This window comes from Calypte anna, chromosome 4A (genome assembly GCF_003957555.1).
Source record: "Calypte anna isolate BGI_N300 chromosome 4A, bCalAnn1_v1.p, whole genome shotgun sequence".
Lineage (NCBI taxonomy): Eukaryota > Metazoa > Chordata > Aves > Apodiformes > Trochilidae > Calypte > Calypte anna.
In genome coordinates, this window is record NC_044248.1 from 43,282,473 (window position 1) to 43,298,629 (window position 16,157).

The 16,157-nt window shown below is 42.5% G+C and overlaps 1 protein-coding gene across 1 annotated transcript in view; it reads left to right on the forward strand.

Annotated features, from left to right (window-relative positions):
* The window catches only part of PPP3CA (protein phosphatase 3 catalytic subunit alpha), a 136,765-nt gene that overhangs the window by 47,311 nt on the left and 73,297 nt on the right, over window positions 1-16,157 (forward strand). The window contains exon 2 of the mRNA XM_030449764.1: window positions 11,135-11,335. Within this exon, the coding sequence (XP_030305624.1) occupies window positions 11,135-11,335 (201 nt within the window). The remainder of the gene's footprint in view (window positions 1-11,134; window positions 11,336-16,157) is intronic.

Below are 16,157 nucleotides of genomic sequence, written 5' to 3' on the forward strand. Positions count from 1 at the left end.
AGCTCCCTGTAAGCCCTGACATCATGCACAGCTGATAAATTTTTATTTTTGTGTGTGTGTGTGTGAGAAGGAAACAGCAGGCTGTACACTTTGATACTTCTCTGTAGTTCTGTAAAGATAAAATCCATAATCTGGAAAGGCAAAACACAGGCACACAGGTATGCAAGTTCATTGCAATTTCAGTGATTGTAATTCACTGCTTTTTTATTAAAGTAAGAGTGTGTAACAGGGGTGTTAGTGGTGTGACTTGGTACCACTATGGTGTGCAGTATTTCCTCACTAGATTGTGTATTAAATGCAAAACCAGATCAGTGTATTGGAAAGACAGGTGCTGGAAGTTGTTGATGTCTGTGTGCACTCTTGTCTGCCTTACAGGTACTTCTGTATTTGCTGCAGACAGTGCAGAGTAAGAGAAGTTAAAAATCACTTTCAGAAGCATAATAATTTTAATTTCTGATTCTTTATAAATTTTAAAAGGTGGATACATGTTTAAAAAAAACCAACGAAGGCCAAACAAATAACAAAACCACAAAAACCCCAGACCCTCTGATTTTGAAAATGTGTAGGGCAAATTGCTCTGAGTGCCTTTTAAAGGTTCTTCTTTTGTCACACTGTTCCCTGGGGTAACTGTTGCCTTGGTCACAGCATGTTCAGAGAGGTAGAGATGAGGTACTGGGCATTCAAATCTTCACCTATCTTTCAGGTCACTAAGGCTTATATTTTGACTCCATCTTCCAGTTAATGAGATGTCCCCTTTTTTAATGTAATATTCTCTCATGGTCAAAACTGGGTGAGCTTTGCCCTTCCTCTGAACAAGGAAAAGTTATAGGACATTCATTAATATATGGAAAAGGTGCTCATCCTCTTATCGAGGAGAGAACTGTGGCATCCTGTGAGTAAAAACCAGGCATCTTCAGGACCCCTGAAGCTGTGCTGGAGGCTCAGCAGGAGCTGTGAGATGCAGCAAATGTTTTCTTCCTGTGATGCTCTCAGCCAACCTCACTGGGGTTGCATCAGGGCATTGCTCAGCACACAATGTTGCCTCAGAGATTTTGCTGCAAGTGTATTATCAAATTATCAAGTCACAGGTTGAGCTTACAGGACAGTGAGGCTGTGCCAGGGGTTTTGAATAAATGGTACATTAGAAGTTTGATTTTAAAATGGAGGGGAAGAAGGAGGCAATTCCAAAACCTAAGTATTTGAGAGTTTTGGATGCTTTGGGAACGACCAGGTTTTATGTTGATTTGTACTCTGTGTTCAGAGAGGTGGTGCTGAGGTACTGGTTATTCAGATCTTCCTGTACCTTTCAGGTCAGTAAGGAATATATTCCAACTCCAGCTTTTTTGTATTGAGGAAGCTGTGGCCAGCTCTGCATCAGAGGTCTTGGAGATTGTATTTCTCCTAGAAAAAACAAAGTGTGTGAGGAGTCATTTTGTTCATTATTGTTTCCTCAGGGTTTATTAAAACTTGCACAAGTGCGTACACATGTAAAAGAGTGTAATCAAACAGGAACAAGACTTTTGTAATTGGTTTCAGGAGGTGTTGAGCACCCAAACTCTCTTCCCTACTTCTTTTTTTTCATACTTGGCTGGCACCAGTGGGGAGATGTGCATGAAACAAGAACCAGTGAATTCTCCAGCCTCGTGCCACCTTGTACTCCCTTGTCTGAGATGTGAAGTGTGACTTTTATCTGCAGGTCTGTCTTAGGCTGATGCAAACCCAGTAACTGCAGCCTTGGGAAGATGCTGCTTCATTTATGAGTAGCAGGAATTAGCCCTTTAGGTTAATTCTTTAGGCCCTGTTTTGCCTTTTGCTGCTGTGCTTCATTAGAGGAATAGCACAGCAGGCAGCTGTATTAGTTAGATTAGTAAGGGCAGTATAAAAATATTTCAGATATATTCCTGTGTCCTGCAGTCATTCAATAAAGGAGTTCTGATGAACCTTACAGATAAGGTCATCTCCTGGTAATACAAATGGTCTTGAGAGATTAAGAACCAGTGGAAATGTGTAGACTTAATTTTGTCCTTTGCAATCCAGTGGTGAATGGATCTGGTTTTCTGTTCCCATGAGAAATAGTATCTGTGGATTCTCCTCTGGCTAATGGTTTTTCATTTCATGTAAAAGCAGAAATCTTACACCAAACCTGACTTGAGGTCTTTGCCAGAGCACCCGAGTCCTGTTTGCCATTTTTGGTTTTTACTGTTCTTTATGTGGAAACAATTTCATTTGTCCTAACATAAATTATGAATAATAACTCCTATAAATGTGTGCACACACTGCTGTCCTGCCATGCTGCAGCAGTAACTTGCACATTTGTCTCTTCATTCATTTCCCTTCCTCATCTTGTAGCCACATCTTCATCTCAGGCTGATGAAATTTTCAGTTCAAGGAGGAGGAAAATTTTCCAGGTGCTGGGAAGGTACAGTAACACTAACATTCTCCTCAGCTTTCTTAAAAGCTCAACTGCTTAGCATAAAAAAAATAAAATTATTATAGATTCCTTGGCACCAGAGGAAAGTTGCTCATGAAGGAAAGAAATGCTGTTGTCAGAATTTTTGACCCTTAGAAAGTTGAGGCCATTTTCTGTGCCTGGTGAGCACCAAATGTCAAAAGTGGAAGTGATCTTTGGAGCACAAGTCATGAGTGCAGTTTTCCTGCTGCCTGGTGCCTGCTCCTGCCACGGCCGTGGAGTCACAATTCCCATCCTCCTGTCTTTTGAGTCATCTTGGCAAAAGTATTTGGAGCTTGGGAAGAGTGGGAGGAGGGTTCTGAACATCACCTTGGGCAAGTGGAGACCTGAGCTGCCCCAGTGCTGGGCTCTCTCTGTGGCTGTAGTCATCAGCAGGTGTTGTGCACACAACAGAGCTCTGATTCTCTCATAGCATCATCAAGCTGCTTTTTTAAACTCTGCTCTGCTTCAGAACAGGATGTTTCAGTGAGTATCAGCAAAAGGATAAGTTTAGCCTGATTTATTTTTATCTGGCGTGTTTATTAGGCAGCAGTTGGGATTTGAGGGAAGGTATGGTTTACAAAAAAATACAAAAGCATCTTTAATAAATAAGAGGAGGATTTGGATTAAATATCCTTTTAAATACAGGACTAGAAGCTTATACTGAGGGCTTTGAATCTCTCTTGCTGCCATATATACCTAGATAAAACTCAAAAGAACAGTTAAAATAAAAGAATCTACCAAAGTACATAATAAAGTCTGAAGAACAAAATTTTAAGGTTTTTTTTAAATGGTTCTTTTTTACAAATCTTGCATGTGTAATTTTTAAAATAAAAAGCAACTTTTTAGAGCTGTTCAGGTTTATTGGTGGGAATGAGTGTGCTTTGGAGATGAGTCCAAGGCAGAATTTCCACATGGATTCTCCAAGGTGTACACACCTGTAGAGCTGAGCCACAAAAACCAAAGAAAAGTCCCAATGCTGTTGCACAGCCACCTTACTTCAGACAAATGCCCGTGTCACTGGGATTGATCTGGTAAGTTGTATTTAGGCATTGAGAGCAGACCAAATGCCATTGTAAAGCTCCCAGTGTGATCTGTTAATGCTGGATTAGGAAGAACAGTTGTTTAATGGCATTACAGCAGCAGCGTGTGCTGGGGAATGAGGGCCTTAATCTTTAGCATTGATCTATGCAAAGTGTAAGAACATCACCAGAAAATGACTTCTTTGAGCCTGTTGGAAGAAGAAGAAGTCCTAGTTGGGAATGATTTCATGCAGTGTACTGGAGTTGTTTTAATTGGGAATGAAAAGAAGGGATCTGTGTGTACAGGGCCTTTGGAGGGCTGAAGTACCCTTTGGCTGCTGCTTCTGCCCTTTCTCCAAATGAATTTCCCCATTAAATTTTCCAGTTTGAACTGGGAGGGTTAGTTGGAACTGGCTAGCAGTATCTCTGATGTCAGGCAAGATGAAACAAGTTGTGCTGAGCATGGACTGAGCTGATCAAAGTTCAGTTCTAGGAGAAGCCAAACTGTGTGGGAAGGGAGGTCACCAGGCTGGAGGGAAGGGATGGCATCCAGAGGGACCTGGGCTCCTACAAACATGGCTGAGGGCAAGGTTCTGCCTGGGGGGAGGCAATCCCATTCATTAATACATTTAGGGAGGGGAAAAGATTATGGGCAGCCCTGAGGAGAAGGATTTGGGGGTGATGGTGGAGCAGAAGCCCACCATGAGCTATCAGTGTGCCCTTGCACCCCTGAACCCCCCCCATGTCCTGGGGGCATCAGGGGAGGGGATTCCCCCCTCTGCTCTGCTCTGCTGAGACCCCACCTGCAGCTCTGTGTCCAGTTCTGGAGTCCCCAACACCAGGAGGACACAGAGCTCCTGGAAGGTGTCCAGAGGAGGCACTGAAATGCTCAGAGGGCTGAGCATCTCCCTGGGAAGCCAGGCTGAGGGATTGGGGTTGTTCAGCCTGGAGAAGAGGAGGCTCCCAGGTGAGCTCAGAGCAACCTCCCAGTATCTGAAGGGGCTACAAGAAAGCTGGGGGAGGGCTTTGGACACGGGGGGTAGGGAGAGGAGAAGAAAAATGTGTTAAAACTTGGAGAGGGGGGGAAAAAATTCTTTAATTTGAGGGTGATGAGACACAGGGAGGCTGTGTCTGCCCCATCCCTGGCAGTGTCCAAGGTTGGATGGGGCTTGGAGCAACCTGGGCTGGTGGGAGGTGTCCCTGCCCATGCAGGGGTTGGAACTGGGTGAGCTTTAAGGTCCCTTCCAACCCAAACCATTCTGTGATTCTATGAGTAGCTTGAACCAGTAAGTCAGAAGAAGGTGATGCCATAAATCTGTATTGACACCTGAAAGTTCTTTAGGTCCTAGAATCCATTACCTTTTTCTCCCAATAGACAGATGTAATTTCACATGCAATCATTTCCTAATTGCTTCCAATTCAGAACACTAGTGAGCTCTTGCTGCAGAAAAGGACATGATCCACTGCTGAAGTATTTTTGGGGATAGAGGTGTGTGCCCAATTCCTTATCTACATCTTGGAAGACCTTTTGGTATTTTTCATTGTTACAGGGGTTTTGTTTTCCCTTTGACTTTTTCTCCAAATGAGTTGTTCCTGTAAAGAATCTAAACTCTGGATAATTATTGTTCTCTGTTCCCAAAGCTCATAAAAACAAAGCTCAACATTATGCAGTTGGAGGCCTATGGAAAAACTTGGGTGTAACACACAAAGTAGAAAAACAAACTTTGCTGATGAGGCCAGGAAGCTACAATCACATTTTCCAGTTTTAACTGTATGTGTTGGTCCTAACTGGGAATGTTTCCTGTTAAACTGAATTTTTCCTCTCTAATTTCTTTTGTAGCTGTTATTTTATCCAGAAACTGTGGACAGGAGGGAATAATAAATGTCAAAGGTAGTTGTGTGATCTGGAACACAGGGAGAGGATATATTTTTGCAATATTTCATAGTTATAAATGTTGCCTTGTGCTCAGTAGGATGGGTCAGATTTGTTTGCCTATTCCAGTAGTTGGCCAAAAGATAGACATATGTACTGGTGCATATATACTGCTTAAGATATATATATATGATATACTTCTGTACACTTGAGATACTGCTGCTAGTAAATAACCACATATCCTAAAATACGGAATTTCCAACAGATTCATGTGTTTTTAAACTGAGGCTTTTCTTTGATGCAGCTATCCCTCCCTTTCCAACCTAGACTTCTTTTTAGGTTCTCAGGGCATGCTCTCTGGTGTGGCTATAAATGTTCCTCTTTAAAAGGTTTTGGTGTTTTTTTCAGATTTTTTTTGAGAAATTGTAAAACCTTCTTTGCTTCTTGATACTGATGGAAGAGTAATTAGATTTGGCTGATTACAGTTATCAAATTACATGTGTGTTACTGACATCAATGCTTTATTTATTAGGAAAGTGTTTGGAGTGGTTGAGGTGGCTGCATGTCAGATGGGTTCACACAAGATTCCTTTAGTCTGTTGGTTTTCATCTGGTATTTATCCAGACTTCTGTGTGTTTTCTTACTCCTCACTTGAGCCTGGAGTAAAAATAATGTGTCACTGTTCAAACCCTTCTGAAAAACACCCATGTAAATTCTTCTTTAAGGTTTTTAAGGTCTCCTTGGATGAATATGAAGAACACAAAAACCTGTTTTTTTAATATTTAAAAATATTTTAAATGACTTTTTTGTGTATACAATGACTTCAGGTGCCATAGCTACTCATGGTAGCTTATTTTACCATTGTCCTACTCATCAGAGTAGGATTGATTGGTAATAAATTAATTTCCTCTGAGTTTGTTTGGCCTGTGACAATAATTGGTGAGGGATCTCTCCCAGCCCTTCTCTGGACCCACAGACCTTTTGTTATATTCTCTCTCCTCTGTCCAGCAGAGGAGGGAAGTGACAAAGTGGCTTGGGTGGGCACCTGGTGTCCAGCCAGGGTCCAGAGAAACCAGAAGGTTTCAGATGTGTTGTGTGGTTCCAGGTTGCTGGTGACTTCCAGTGCCTTGACAAAAAGATCCCTGCGTGCTCATGGCAATGATGGAGGTAGCTGGGGGGAGATCATCTTGTCACAAGCATCTCCATGGTGGTGAGAGGGAAGGAGACAGCTGCTGGCACCATGTGCAGTGCTGGCTGCACAGCTGGGAAGTGTCAGGGGATTACAGGAGCAGAGATTTCACCTTTGCTGTGCGAGTTTGAAGCTCAAATCCTGCAAAAAAGCATTTTGTGTGAGGACTTTGCTTCCCTTAGTTCTCAGTGATGGTGCATGAGGACTGCTTCCCCACTCAGGTGGGTGGGCTTAGGGTGGGGAGAAGTGAAGAGGTGAAGCCTGGGGGTTAGGAGGCCACCTCAAGTGCTTCAGCATTTGGTGGCAGTAGTTGGGGACACTGCCCAGCTGACAGAGCCCTTCCTTTTACCAACACCTTCCTTACGTAGCTCCTGTCTGGAGTTAGGTGGCCTTCTCTGAGGCAGCTCTTGCTTTGCTGCTGTGTTCTCCAGTTACCATTGAAATGTCAGAAAACATTAAAAATAGTCATCAGAGCTGGGATGTTTGATGACGTGTATTTTGTTATTTTCTTTTCTATTTTGAGCCTTAATACATCAAGAAGTTGCATTAGCAAGGCTCATCTCTGGCTGCTGTGAAGCAGTTTCCTTGCCAACCTGTAGTACCTCCTGGTGATGACACCAGGGATGGCCTCCAGTTGCTTAATGGCTTCATCAGCAATTAAGCAGCTATCTTGTGGTGGGTTTAATTACCCCCAGCTTCTCTGAGGAAGATGCTCCCCTTGCCAGTACACATGCAGAGGAGGCAGTGATCTTTGCCCATTGTTACCACAACCAGTTCTACTGATGAGGGTTATTTCTGGGTCCTTACTGCCCTTTCTCAAGTGGCTTGCTTTCCACACTGAGCTGCCTGCCAAAGCAGCTTCTTTTCTATTTTCTTTCTACATTTGGAGTCTCTGGGCTTTGTTGAGGAATGAACCTCTTGTCTGCTCCTGATCTGACTCACAGGTGCTGGTAGGCTAAGGTCATCTCATCCTATGACCCCCTCTTTTGGGGGGCTCTTTGGTTCTGCTCACCTGGTACATGCCTCAGCTTTCTGGGAAGCTCCATACCTTTTGAGGCACCTGAATTTATTCTGTCTTGAAATAAATATAGCTATGAGCACTCCTGATTACACTGTGTGGAATTCTTGGCCATGGGGAAAAATTAATGCTAAATTTCTATAGGAATCAGCAGTTTCCTATTACCTTATAGGTTTATTTTCCAGACACCAATTTCCAAAGCTTTAACCATCCAGTAAAACAGATTTATTAAAAACCAGCCCTGAAATACAGCATGTCTTATAATGGCAGCTGAAAGTTTCATCTTTTAGAAAGGAAGGGGCTGCTAATTCCAGTGATATTTTGGAGTCAGGAGTAGCTTCCAGTCAGGCTTTGCATCACATGTGCCTACTCTGAGAGCAGCTAAAGTAAAATGAAACAGTAGTTTCTGTTAGGAAACATCAGGTGTTCTACTTCTTGTTCCACTGAGAATTTTTTTTTTTTAATATGGAATAGAATCACAGAATCTTTCAGGCTGGAACAGCCCCTTGGGATCATGCAGCCCAACCATCATCCCTACACTGCAAAGTTCTCCCCCAAACCCCATCCCCCAACACCACATCTAAACGACCTTTTCATTTGTTGCAAAATCAAAAATTTGAGCCTTATGCTGTCATGTAAATAGTTGGGGTTTTGGTTTTTAAGCAGGTAGAGATTATATTTTCCTGTAAAAAATTCAAGGGGACAAAAAACTGAAAGGAGATTGCACATCATTAATGCTATACTACACATTTTTAGTTTGCAAAATAGCTTTGTCTTCTATATAACTCACCCTTTTGTCTGTTACTCTTTATAAAAACCTGCTAGGAAGAAAACAAAGTCGAGGTTACAAAAGGTTGCCAGTGATCCCCTGGGTTTTAGTGGTGAATCTGTCACCAGGTAACTTCTACGTGGAGATGAGAGCATCCTCTGTGTGCTGGCTGGGGAAATCCTTGGAGGGGGATGTTTGTCAGGTGAGGACTCTGTGTCCTGCCTGCCCCACTGTTGGTGGCAGCATCCTTCCCTTGCCTCCTGCTTCCCTCTCTTCCCCTCAGCAGCTGGGGGTGGCTCATCCTGATGTTCCTGTCTGTCACCTGCAGTAAGGTGCTCTTCTTGAAAACAGTAAATTCATAATTCTTTCCCTTTTGGTTCATAGAACCACAGAAGGATTTGGGTTGGGAGGGAGCTCTAAAGCTTACCCAGATCAGGGTGCTTAGAGCCTCCTCAAGCCTCACTTGAACATCTCCAGGTTATCAGCCACCTCCATAAGCAGCCTGATCCACTGCTCTACCTTATAATAATTTTATTTTTTTTTCCTAACATCCACTCTAAATCACAGTAACCACATAAGCCAGAAATGTGTAGGCAGCTGTCCAGGAACCCCCTCAGATTTATGCAGTGCTGAACTATTGCCATGATGTCAAAAAGTTGATGTTTGGGTGCTGCTCTGTAGGCTGGAGCATGGCTTTGGTCAGACCCAGCATGGTACAGAAGTGCAGAGCTCTGAGAAAATAGTAAATACCCCAGTGGGGATGTGGTGGTTGTTGTTCAGCAAGAATGCCCAAGAATATGCCAGGTGTTCAACCCTGTTATAAAATGTGGGGTAGACTTTCCAAGTCAGGCTGCAAAAAGCCTGAGTTAGCTATTAAAAATGTTCCTGGCATTCAAAAGTAGAGTTTTGTTGGAGTTTTGTTGAGTTTTGTTTGAGTAGAGTTTTGTTGGAGTTTCTGAGATGATGTATACAAAAGATATTGTATACAAAAGATTATGTATACAAAATCTGAAGGTTATATTTTTTTTTTTGCATGTTTTGAGTGTTGACCCATTTAATAACCTGTGCTCTGGCCACTGCTCTGGTGCAAAGGTTTCCCAAAATGCAGAATTGCAAATTGCCTTTAGACAAATGCAAAGCATTGGGTTATTGAGATAATAGCAGTTATTGCTGGGTTTTCCCTACAAATGAAGGCAAAACCATTTCATTTCTTCATTTCACCATGCATGGTGTGCTATAAACTGAGATACATCCAGTATTTGTCTGAAATGAGAGGGCAGGCATTACAAGGGGGAGATAATTTGCAGGGAACTAGAATATTGATGGCAGAGAGAGTTTTGCTCGTGGGCAGCCTCCTCTGAGAGTATTAATTTAGTGTACAGCTTCATTTGAAAATGAATAATATATAAGCAAAATAATACTTGCTTTGCCACTTGCTTGTGTTTTATTTATGTGTGCACACATGGTCCACTCTAATTAAGCACAGCTCTTTATGGTTTATTTATTTGTTCTAGAGAGGCTGCTTAATATTTGAGGGAAACAGTAAGGATGTGTCTGACCTTTGCAGAGGCTGTGTTAACAGAAGATGGGTTTTGCAGGAGCTTGCTGGAACAGTGAAATAGCAGGTTGATCTTTTTCTCCATTTGCTGGAACATGCTCAAGAGATCTGAAAGCACGGGAGGGAAAAAAAGTGGTTAAAGAACATTTTGTGTATTCAGATCTGGGGAGGGTACTACTGACAGGCTGAGTTAAAGGCTTAAAAACTTTCTTTGCTTTTTCTTGTGGTCCATATTTTATTCCCAAACCACCAGAGCAGTATTTCACATGGAGAATAGTTGGCTGTTGTTCTGTTGGTTGTGTTTTGGGGGTTTTGTTTTGGTTTGTTTTTTTTTTAATGCCATTGCACAGAAATAAATGTAAAGGGAGGTGTGTGACCCTGCCAGGCCTGTGGCAGGGATCACTGTAATGCCCCTCTGGCTGGCAAGGCAGGAGCTGCAAGGGAAAGGGGGTTAAGCTGGGATCATGCTGCAGCCTCATCCTGGCAGCTGCTGGCATCACCCCCAAGCCTGCTTGCTCCAGCTGGCTCCAGAGGCTGGAGAGCAGGAGCAGCTGGAATTTGCTGTACACCTCAGACCTGATGTGATGGATCAGTGGTTGCTGCCCTGTTGCTAGGGCAACCCAGTTCCTGACTCCTTCTGGTACACCCAGTGCCCTCCCTGTGCTGGGGTGCTGGGCTCTCAGGTGTGCTCTGGGGGGCTGCCAGTGGATCTGGGGTACCTCACTGGTGCTTACACAGGGAAAACATCATTCATCTCCCTGCCCCAAGTCGTTAGAGGGAGGCCTGTCTTGGGTTTTAGCATTTCAATTGGGGTGAATCTACACATCTATGCATGGAAATTAAATATTCCACTTGTTCTGTGCATTTTGTGCTTGTAGTAGAAGCAAACATGATACTGATGTTCTCTAGAGCTACTAGAGCATTTTAATCTACATTCCCTTCTTTGATATGTCTGTGCCTTTGGGGGGCTTTGTTTGAATGTGTCTATATCTGTAAATATGGCCTAAATTGTCCTCTCAAATTTTGGTAAGCGTGACTCAGTTGTTCTTGCATTCTGCTGGCTGCTTTATTCATGCACACATCCCCTTTAATGCTATCTTTGAGAATAAAATGTAAGCCACAAATTACAAGAGGAGGTAGAGAAGTCACATGAACACTGTTTAGAACAGAGATATCTTTTAAATGTTTCCTTATCTTGCATAGAGGTTTTGCTGTAAAGAAATGACTGGCTATTTTTGTTTTGTTTTCCCACCCAGCTGTCCCATTTCCTCCAAGTCACCGGCTCACAGCTAAGGAAGTGTTTGATAACGATGGGAAACCTCGAGTGGATATCTTAAAAGCACACCTGATGAAAGAAGGGAGACTGGAAGAGAGTGTTGCTTTGAGAATAATAACAGAGGGAGCTTCCATCCTCCGCCAGGAAAAAAACTTGCTGGACATAGATGCCCCAGTCACAGGTCAGTGTGGAGTTCTGAGGGTGGAGGGCATGGTTTGCTGCTTTGGGACATGTTATAAGGAATGCATCAGTGTATCTGGCTTCCTGAGGAGCTGAAAAGCTGCTTGAAAATCATTTGCTCCCTCCAATATTCAGTTCTCTCTTTCTCTGCTACCCCTAGGATAATGGAGGCCATCAAGCAGCTTGTGCTTTAGGAAGGAGCACATCTGCTGAGCCCTTTCTGTTCCTAAGGCAGAGAAGGGTTTTAGTCAGTAAGAGAACTTTCTTGAAAAGTTATCTTGCCTGTTTTTTACCTGGTGTTAATTCCATGATTTTATAGATGTCATTCACCATAGCAGCACTGTTTAGACATACAGACAGCATTGTGCTCTGAAAGAAAAATGGTGTCACAGGAGATGGAATTTGTAATTAAAAGCTCAGGAAAATAATGAGGGCAGAAAAAAAGGGAGGAAAAAAAAAAAATCAGAATCCCAGTTTATGTTGCCTGGGGGATTAATGCATGGAGGTGTTTGCAGGGCCCATCCTGCCTTTGGCTATCAAACACTCCCATGCACTCATGAATCCTCAGGAAACGCCTGGTGCTTTGAATTTCCCTCTCCAGCTGGCTCTGCATGTCCAAATGCACTCACTTGCTCTAGTCTGCTTCCTCCCCTCCTGTGTTATTGTTACTGGATATCAATGCATTTTTTTGGCAAGAAATTGATGAGTGGCATAGAAAGTTATCTGTGGGGCAAAAGAGAACTTATTCCACCCAGCTTGAAGTATGAGACCAAATGATAAGCATGGTTTGGAAAGGTAGATCCTCTTGTCATGTTTCTGGAGAATTCCGTCAAAAGTAAAACAGATGAATTCATGTACCCCAAAGGACCTGTATTAGTGACCTGTAGAATATGGGATTATGCAGATACACACTCCCTGTGTGGACCAGGCATATTTCAGTAAGTTATTCTCACTTTCAGGATAAATTGTCTGCACTTAGTTGTCCTTCAGCATAGGAAAGTTAGCTTTGGCTGCACTGAGGTAAATTCTAGGTTGGAATAAACTTTGGCTTGTGTCCTAATAACACTTCCCAATCTTTTTTGCATAAATAACACAAGATTTCAACAGAACAGGTCAAAACAGTGGAGGAGAAGGAAAGGGAAAGTAGCAACACCACCATCTACTCTTGCATTCTTCTTTAAACCAATGGTAGTCCAATTCTTTCAACATGTCTGGATAAGGCAGATGTGTTCTCTGACTTTTATAAAGTCATTTATTAAGAAATATTTACCATAATTCTGTTAGACATACTTTTTTCTCAGTGTCCACATGAGTGCACATTGCTCTTGCAGTGATTACTTCCCTTTACATATTGGTGGTGAATATGCTACTGAAATAAAGAGAACCTGCATGTTAAACTGTTAAAAATAGTTTATGATATAAACATAATGTTGGACAGCTAAAGTGAACTTGGTTGGCTCCTTTAATTGGCTTGCTGATTGAAACTGACACAGCTCCTGATAGTTTGGAGGCTTTATTGAGAACTCATAATACATAAACTCACTTGTGGCTTTAAAGACTGGGACTTCTGAGAGGAGGTAAAGATGTAAAGCTGCATGTTTTCAAATTTTATTGATCTGTTCCTTCTATAAATGCTTCTGTCAGTTCCAGATATGAATTGAAATATGCCTGCCTGCATCCCTGGGAGAACAAAGTGATGGCATCTTGCAGCTTAATTGGGCTGCTTCAGACATTAGCATCTGACATTTTGCCAGAGCTTTTGTTTTCTAGTAGCAGCTGCTTAAATCTGTCATTGTTGCCAAGACAGGGGATACTACAGACTGTACTCTGTACAACTACCTCACTTACTCTTCTAAATAATCCATCTGTAGTTCACTTGCTTTGGTACAAAAATCACATTGGAATAAGGCAAAGTGAAACCACGGAGATGCCCTTCAGACATGGAGCTGTATTTGATGCTGTGAACTGGTGGATGAAGTATGTGTTGGGCTTCCAGGCAGCACAGAAATTGCATTGATTGAAAAATAACCACCAGCAAAAAAACAGAAACAACTGCTTACAAATACCAAAGTCTTTAGGAGTTGGTCCTTACCATCTTTTATTTAGTGTCTGGGTGCTCTTATCACATAAATCCTGATGGCACAGTATAGCAGGCTGTTCCAAGAAGACACAGTATATTGTAGCAGTGCTGTTTATGATAGCTTCTCAGAGATTTTTATAGTGATATTTGAGAGCTTCTCAAAGATTTAGCAGTGATGTTTGTGGTAGCTGATCAAAGATTTTTCTGAAACTTGTAAATCTGGGTTTGTATTTGTCACTATGTAGTCAGTGGTGCAGCTTGTGTTAGAACTGGATAGTTCTGGGTCTTTGACACTTGGATTCTCTTGTTTTTTAGAGTAACCATGATGTTTGCACCATGTAATGCTATTAAAAAGAGATCCTTTGTTCTCACCTTTTGTTTTATCTTAGTTTTGCCTGGTTGTTCCTCCTTTTGATTCTGGCCTCAGGTTAATTTGACTCAATATTAGATTGTAGTTTATATTGGCAAAGGGTGTGGGAATGTAGTGGGATCAGTGCTGAAGATGCAGCCAACCCACGTTCCTTCCTCCCCTGTTTTGGATGGAGGAGATACTGCAGGGAGGAAGAGCTAGAAGGGGGCAGAAGGAAATTCCAGCCTATGTTTGCCTTCCCCCCACCCCAGCTAAGCAAAAATCTAACATGCAGACCATCCTTCCTTACTTTCTGTGGGTGTGAAACAGTAGAGGACAATGATTTCTACATGAGGCTGGAAGGGGAGTTTATTCTGTCTTCATCACATGGTACCTGCAGCAGCTCCAGAGCAGCACTAGTGCAGAAATCCAGCTGGGAACAGGTAGGAGAGAGAAAAGGATCTGGAGGAGGGCAAGGATGTGGGTTCTCAGTAAGACAAAGACAAAAGCAGCATTTTGTGTCAGCTGATCATCACCTCTTGTGGGTACCACCGTGTTCACAATTGCTGCACAGGTGTGTGCTGCTGTTGTTTAGAGTCCAGTTGTGCTTCTGGACCTGAGCCCAGCCATCTCTTCCCTTTGGCTGTGCTTTACTTTGTGTGTCTAACCTCTCACCCAGACCTGACTGGGAAGTACTGGTGAGTGCAAAGGAGATAAGTAGCAGGTTTTGTTCTTGAGGGATATCATAAACATCACCTGTCATCACTTGGGAAGAGAATAACTCAGCATGATGCTTCTAGAAGGATGTTATTCTGGGCTGGGTGTTTCTTCTACTTCTTCCTGCCTTTAGGTGCTTTTTCCTTAGCATTTGCATCATTCTAAAAAAACACTACCAGAGGTGAGCCACATACTTTATCTATCTGGTTTTGAGCCATTTATTTAGATAAAACATTTCTGGAATAATTTCCAGAGATAAATAATATCTTCTGAAAACATTGCCTTTTAAAATGAAAGGAAATCTCTAGTTCAAAGCTTTTTACTTAGTTAAAAAAAAAAAACCTCAGTTTTTAAACTTGTGTCTAAATCCTTGTGTGCTCTTAAAATAAATGTACCAATTGTGAAGATGAATTGTGCTGTAGAGGAGCATGTTTTCAATCTGCAGCTGATTTTGGGAAGTGTCACAGGGAGCTGTGGCAATAGCAGATGTGACTGGTGGTCTGTCAGGTCATCACATTTTTCTCATTGTGCCACCTGCTTGTTCCAGGGCATCAAATCATTACATGGCGAGTTTCAAATTGTTCTTGGTGCTGCCTCCAGAATGACCATGTTGGCTCCTGCTTCTCCCTTATCTTTGGGCATCCAGATCTAGTTGAAATTCACATGACACCATTCAGCCTTCTGATTACTTCCTGAGAAATTATTCTTGATGTGAGGATCTTGCTCCTCATCCTCTGATGAAGATTCAGCAAGAAATAAATTTCCCAGAGGAATCTAAGTCCTGTGCTGTTCGGTCTTGTGCCTTTTCTCTTGTAAGTAATGCCTTGAGCTCAGCAGTTGTGTTGAACCTTGTTGCTTGCTTGGTTTAAGTCAGTGTTGTTCCTTTTTTGACCCTGCTACATCATTATCTTCAGAGCAGGTAACCCAAGGGCACAGTGGCAGTGGATTCAGGTCCAATTTAAGAGTCTGTGACTGAGAGTCCAAACAAGTCTGGTGGTGCTCAACCCAAGGAAGGCAAACAATCCTTCTGGCTCAGGAGATGCATCAGCATTAGCACTCTCAGGTCTTACTTCTGACCTCTGCCATGTGGGGTAGCTGCCAGGCACTCTTGCTCCTCTTTCTTCTTCCAGATCTGCCTCTGGAAGAAACTCTACGTTTACAAGTGGGAAAAAAACCACACACACAAAAGGTTGCTTAAATCAAAACAGGTTGAATTCAGAAATCCAAGTAAGCAGTTTATCCTACCAGACCAAAAATACTTTTTTTCTGAATAATCAGGGAGATAAAGTTGAGTGAACTGTATCAGAGTTATTCTTTATTAAGCTGTATTAACAAAGATACTTTTAACTATTGCTTTATTCTATAACCTTGAGGGAAAAAAAGAAAGCAGCCCACAAGACATTTCAGCTCATCTTCCATGCCTTTTCTGCTCTGTGCTCAGGGCCTCATCCCTCCAGGCTGTAGGTCCTTACAGCCCAAGCCCTGTGGGGTGGCAACGTGAGTTTGGGGGTGTTGCTGGTGGCCACAGCAATCAATCCTCTGACTTGAGCCTTTCATGAAGTGGCAGTGCAAGAACACTTCATTTGCTTTCTGCTTGGCTTGCTTTCTGTCAGGGGCAATAGTCTGACTTGTCTAGAGCAATAAATTATGAAAGCTAATGTTGCTTCTTTGTTCCAC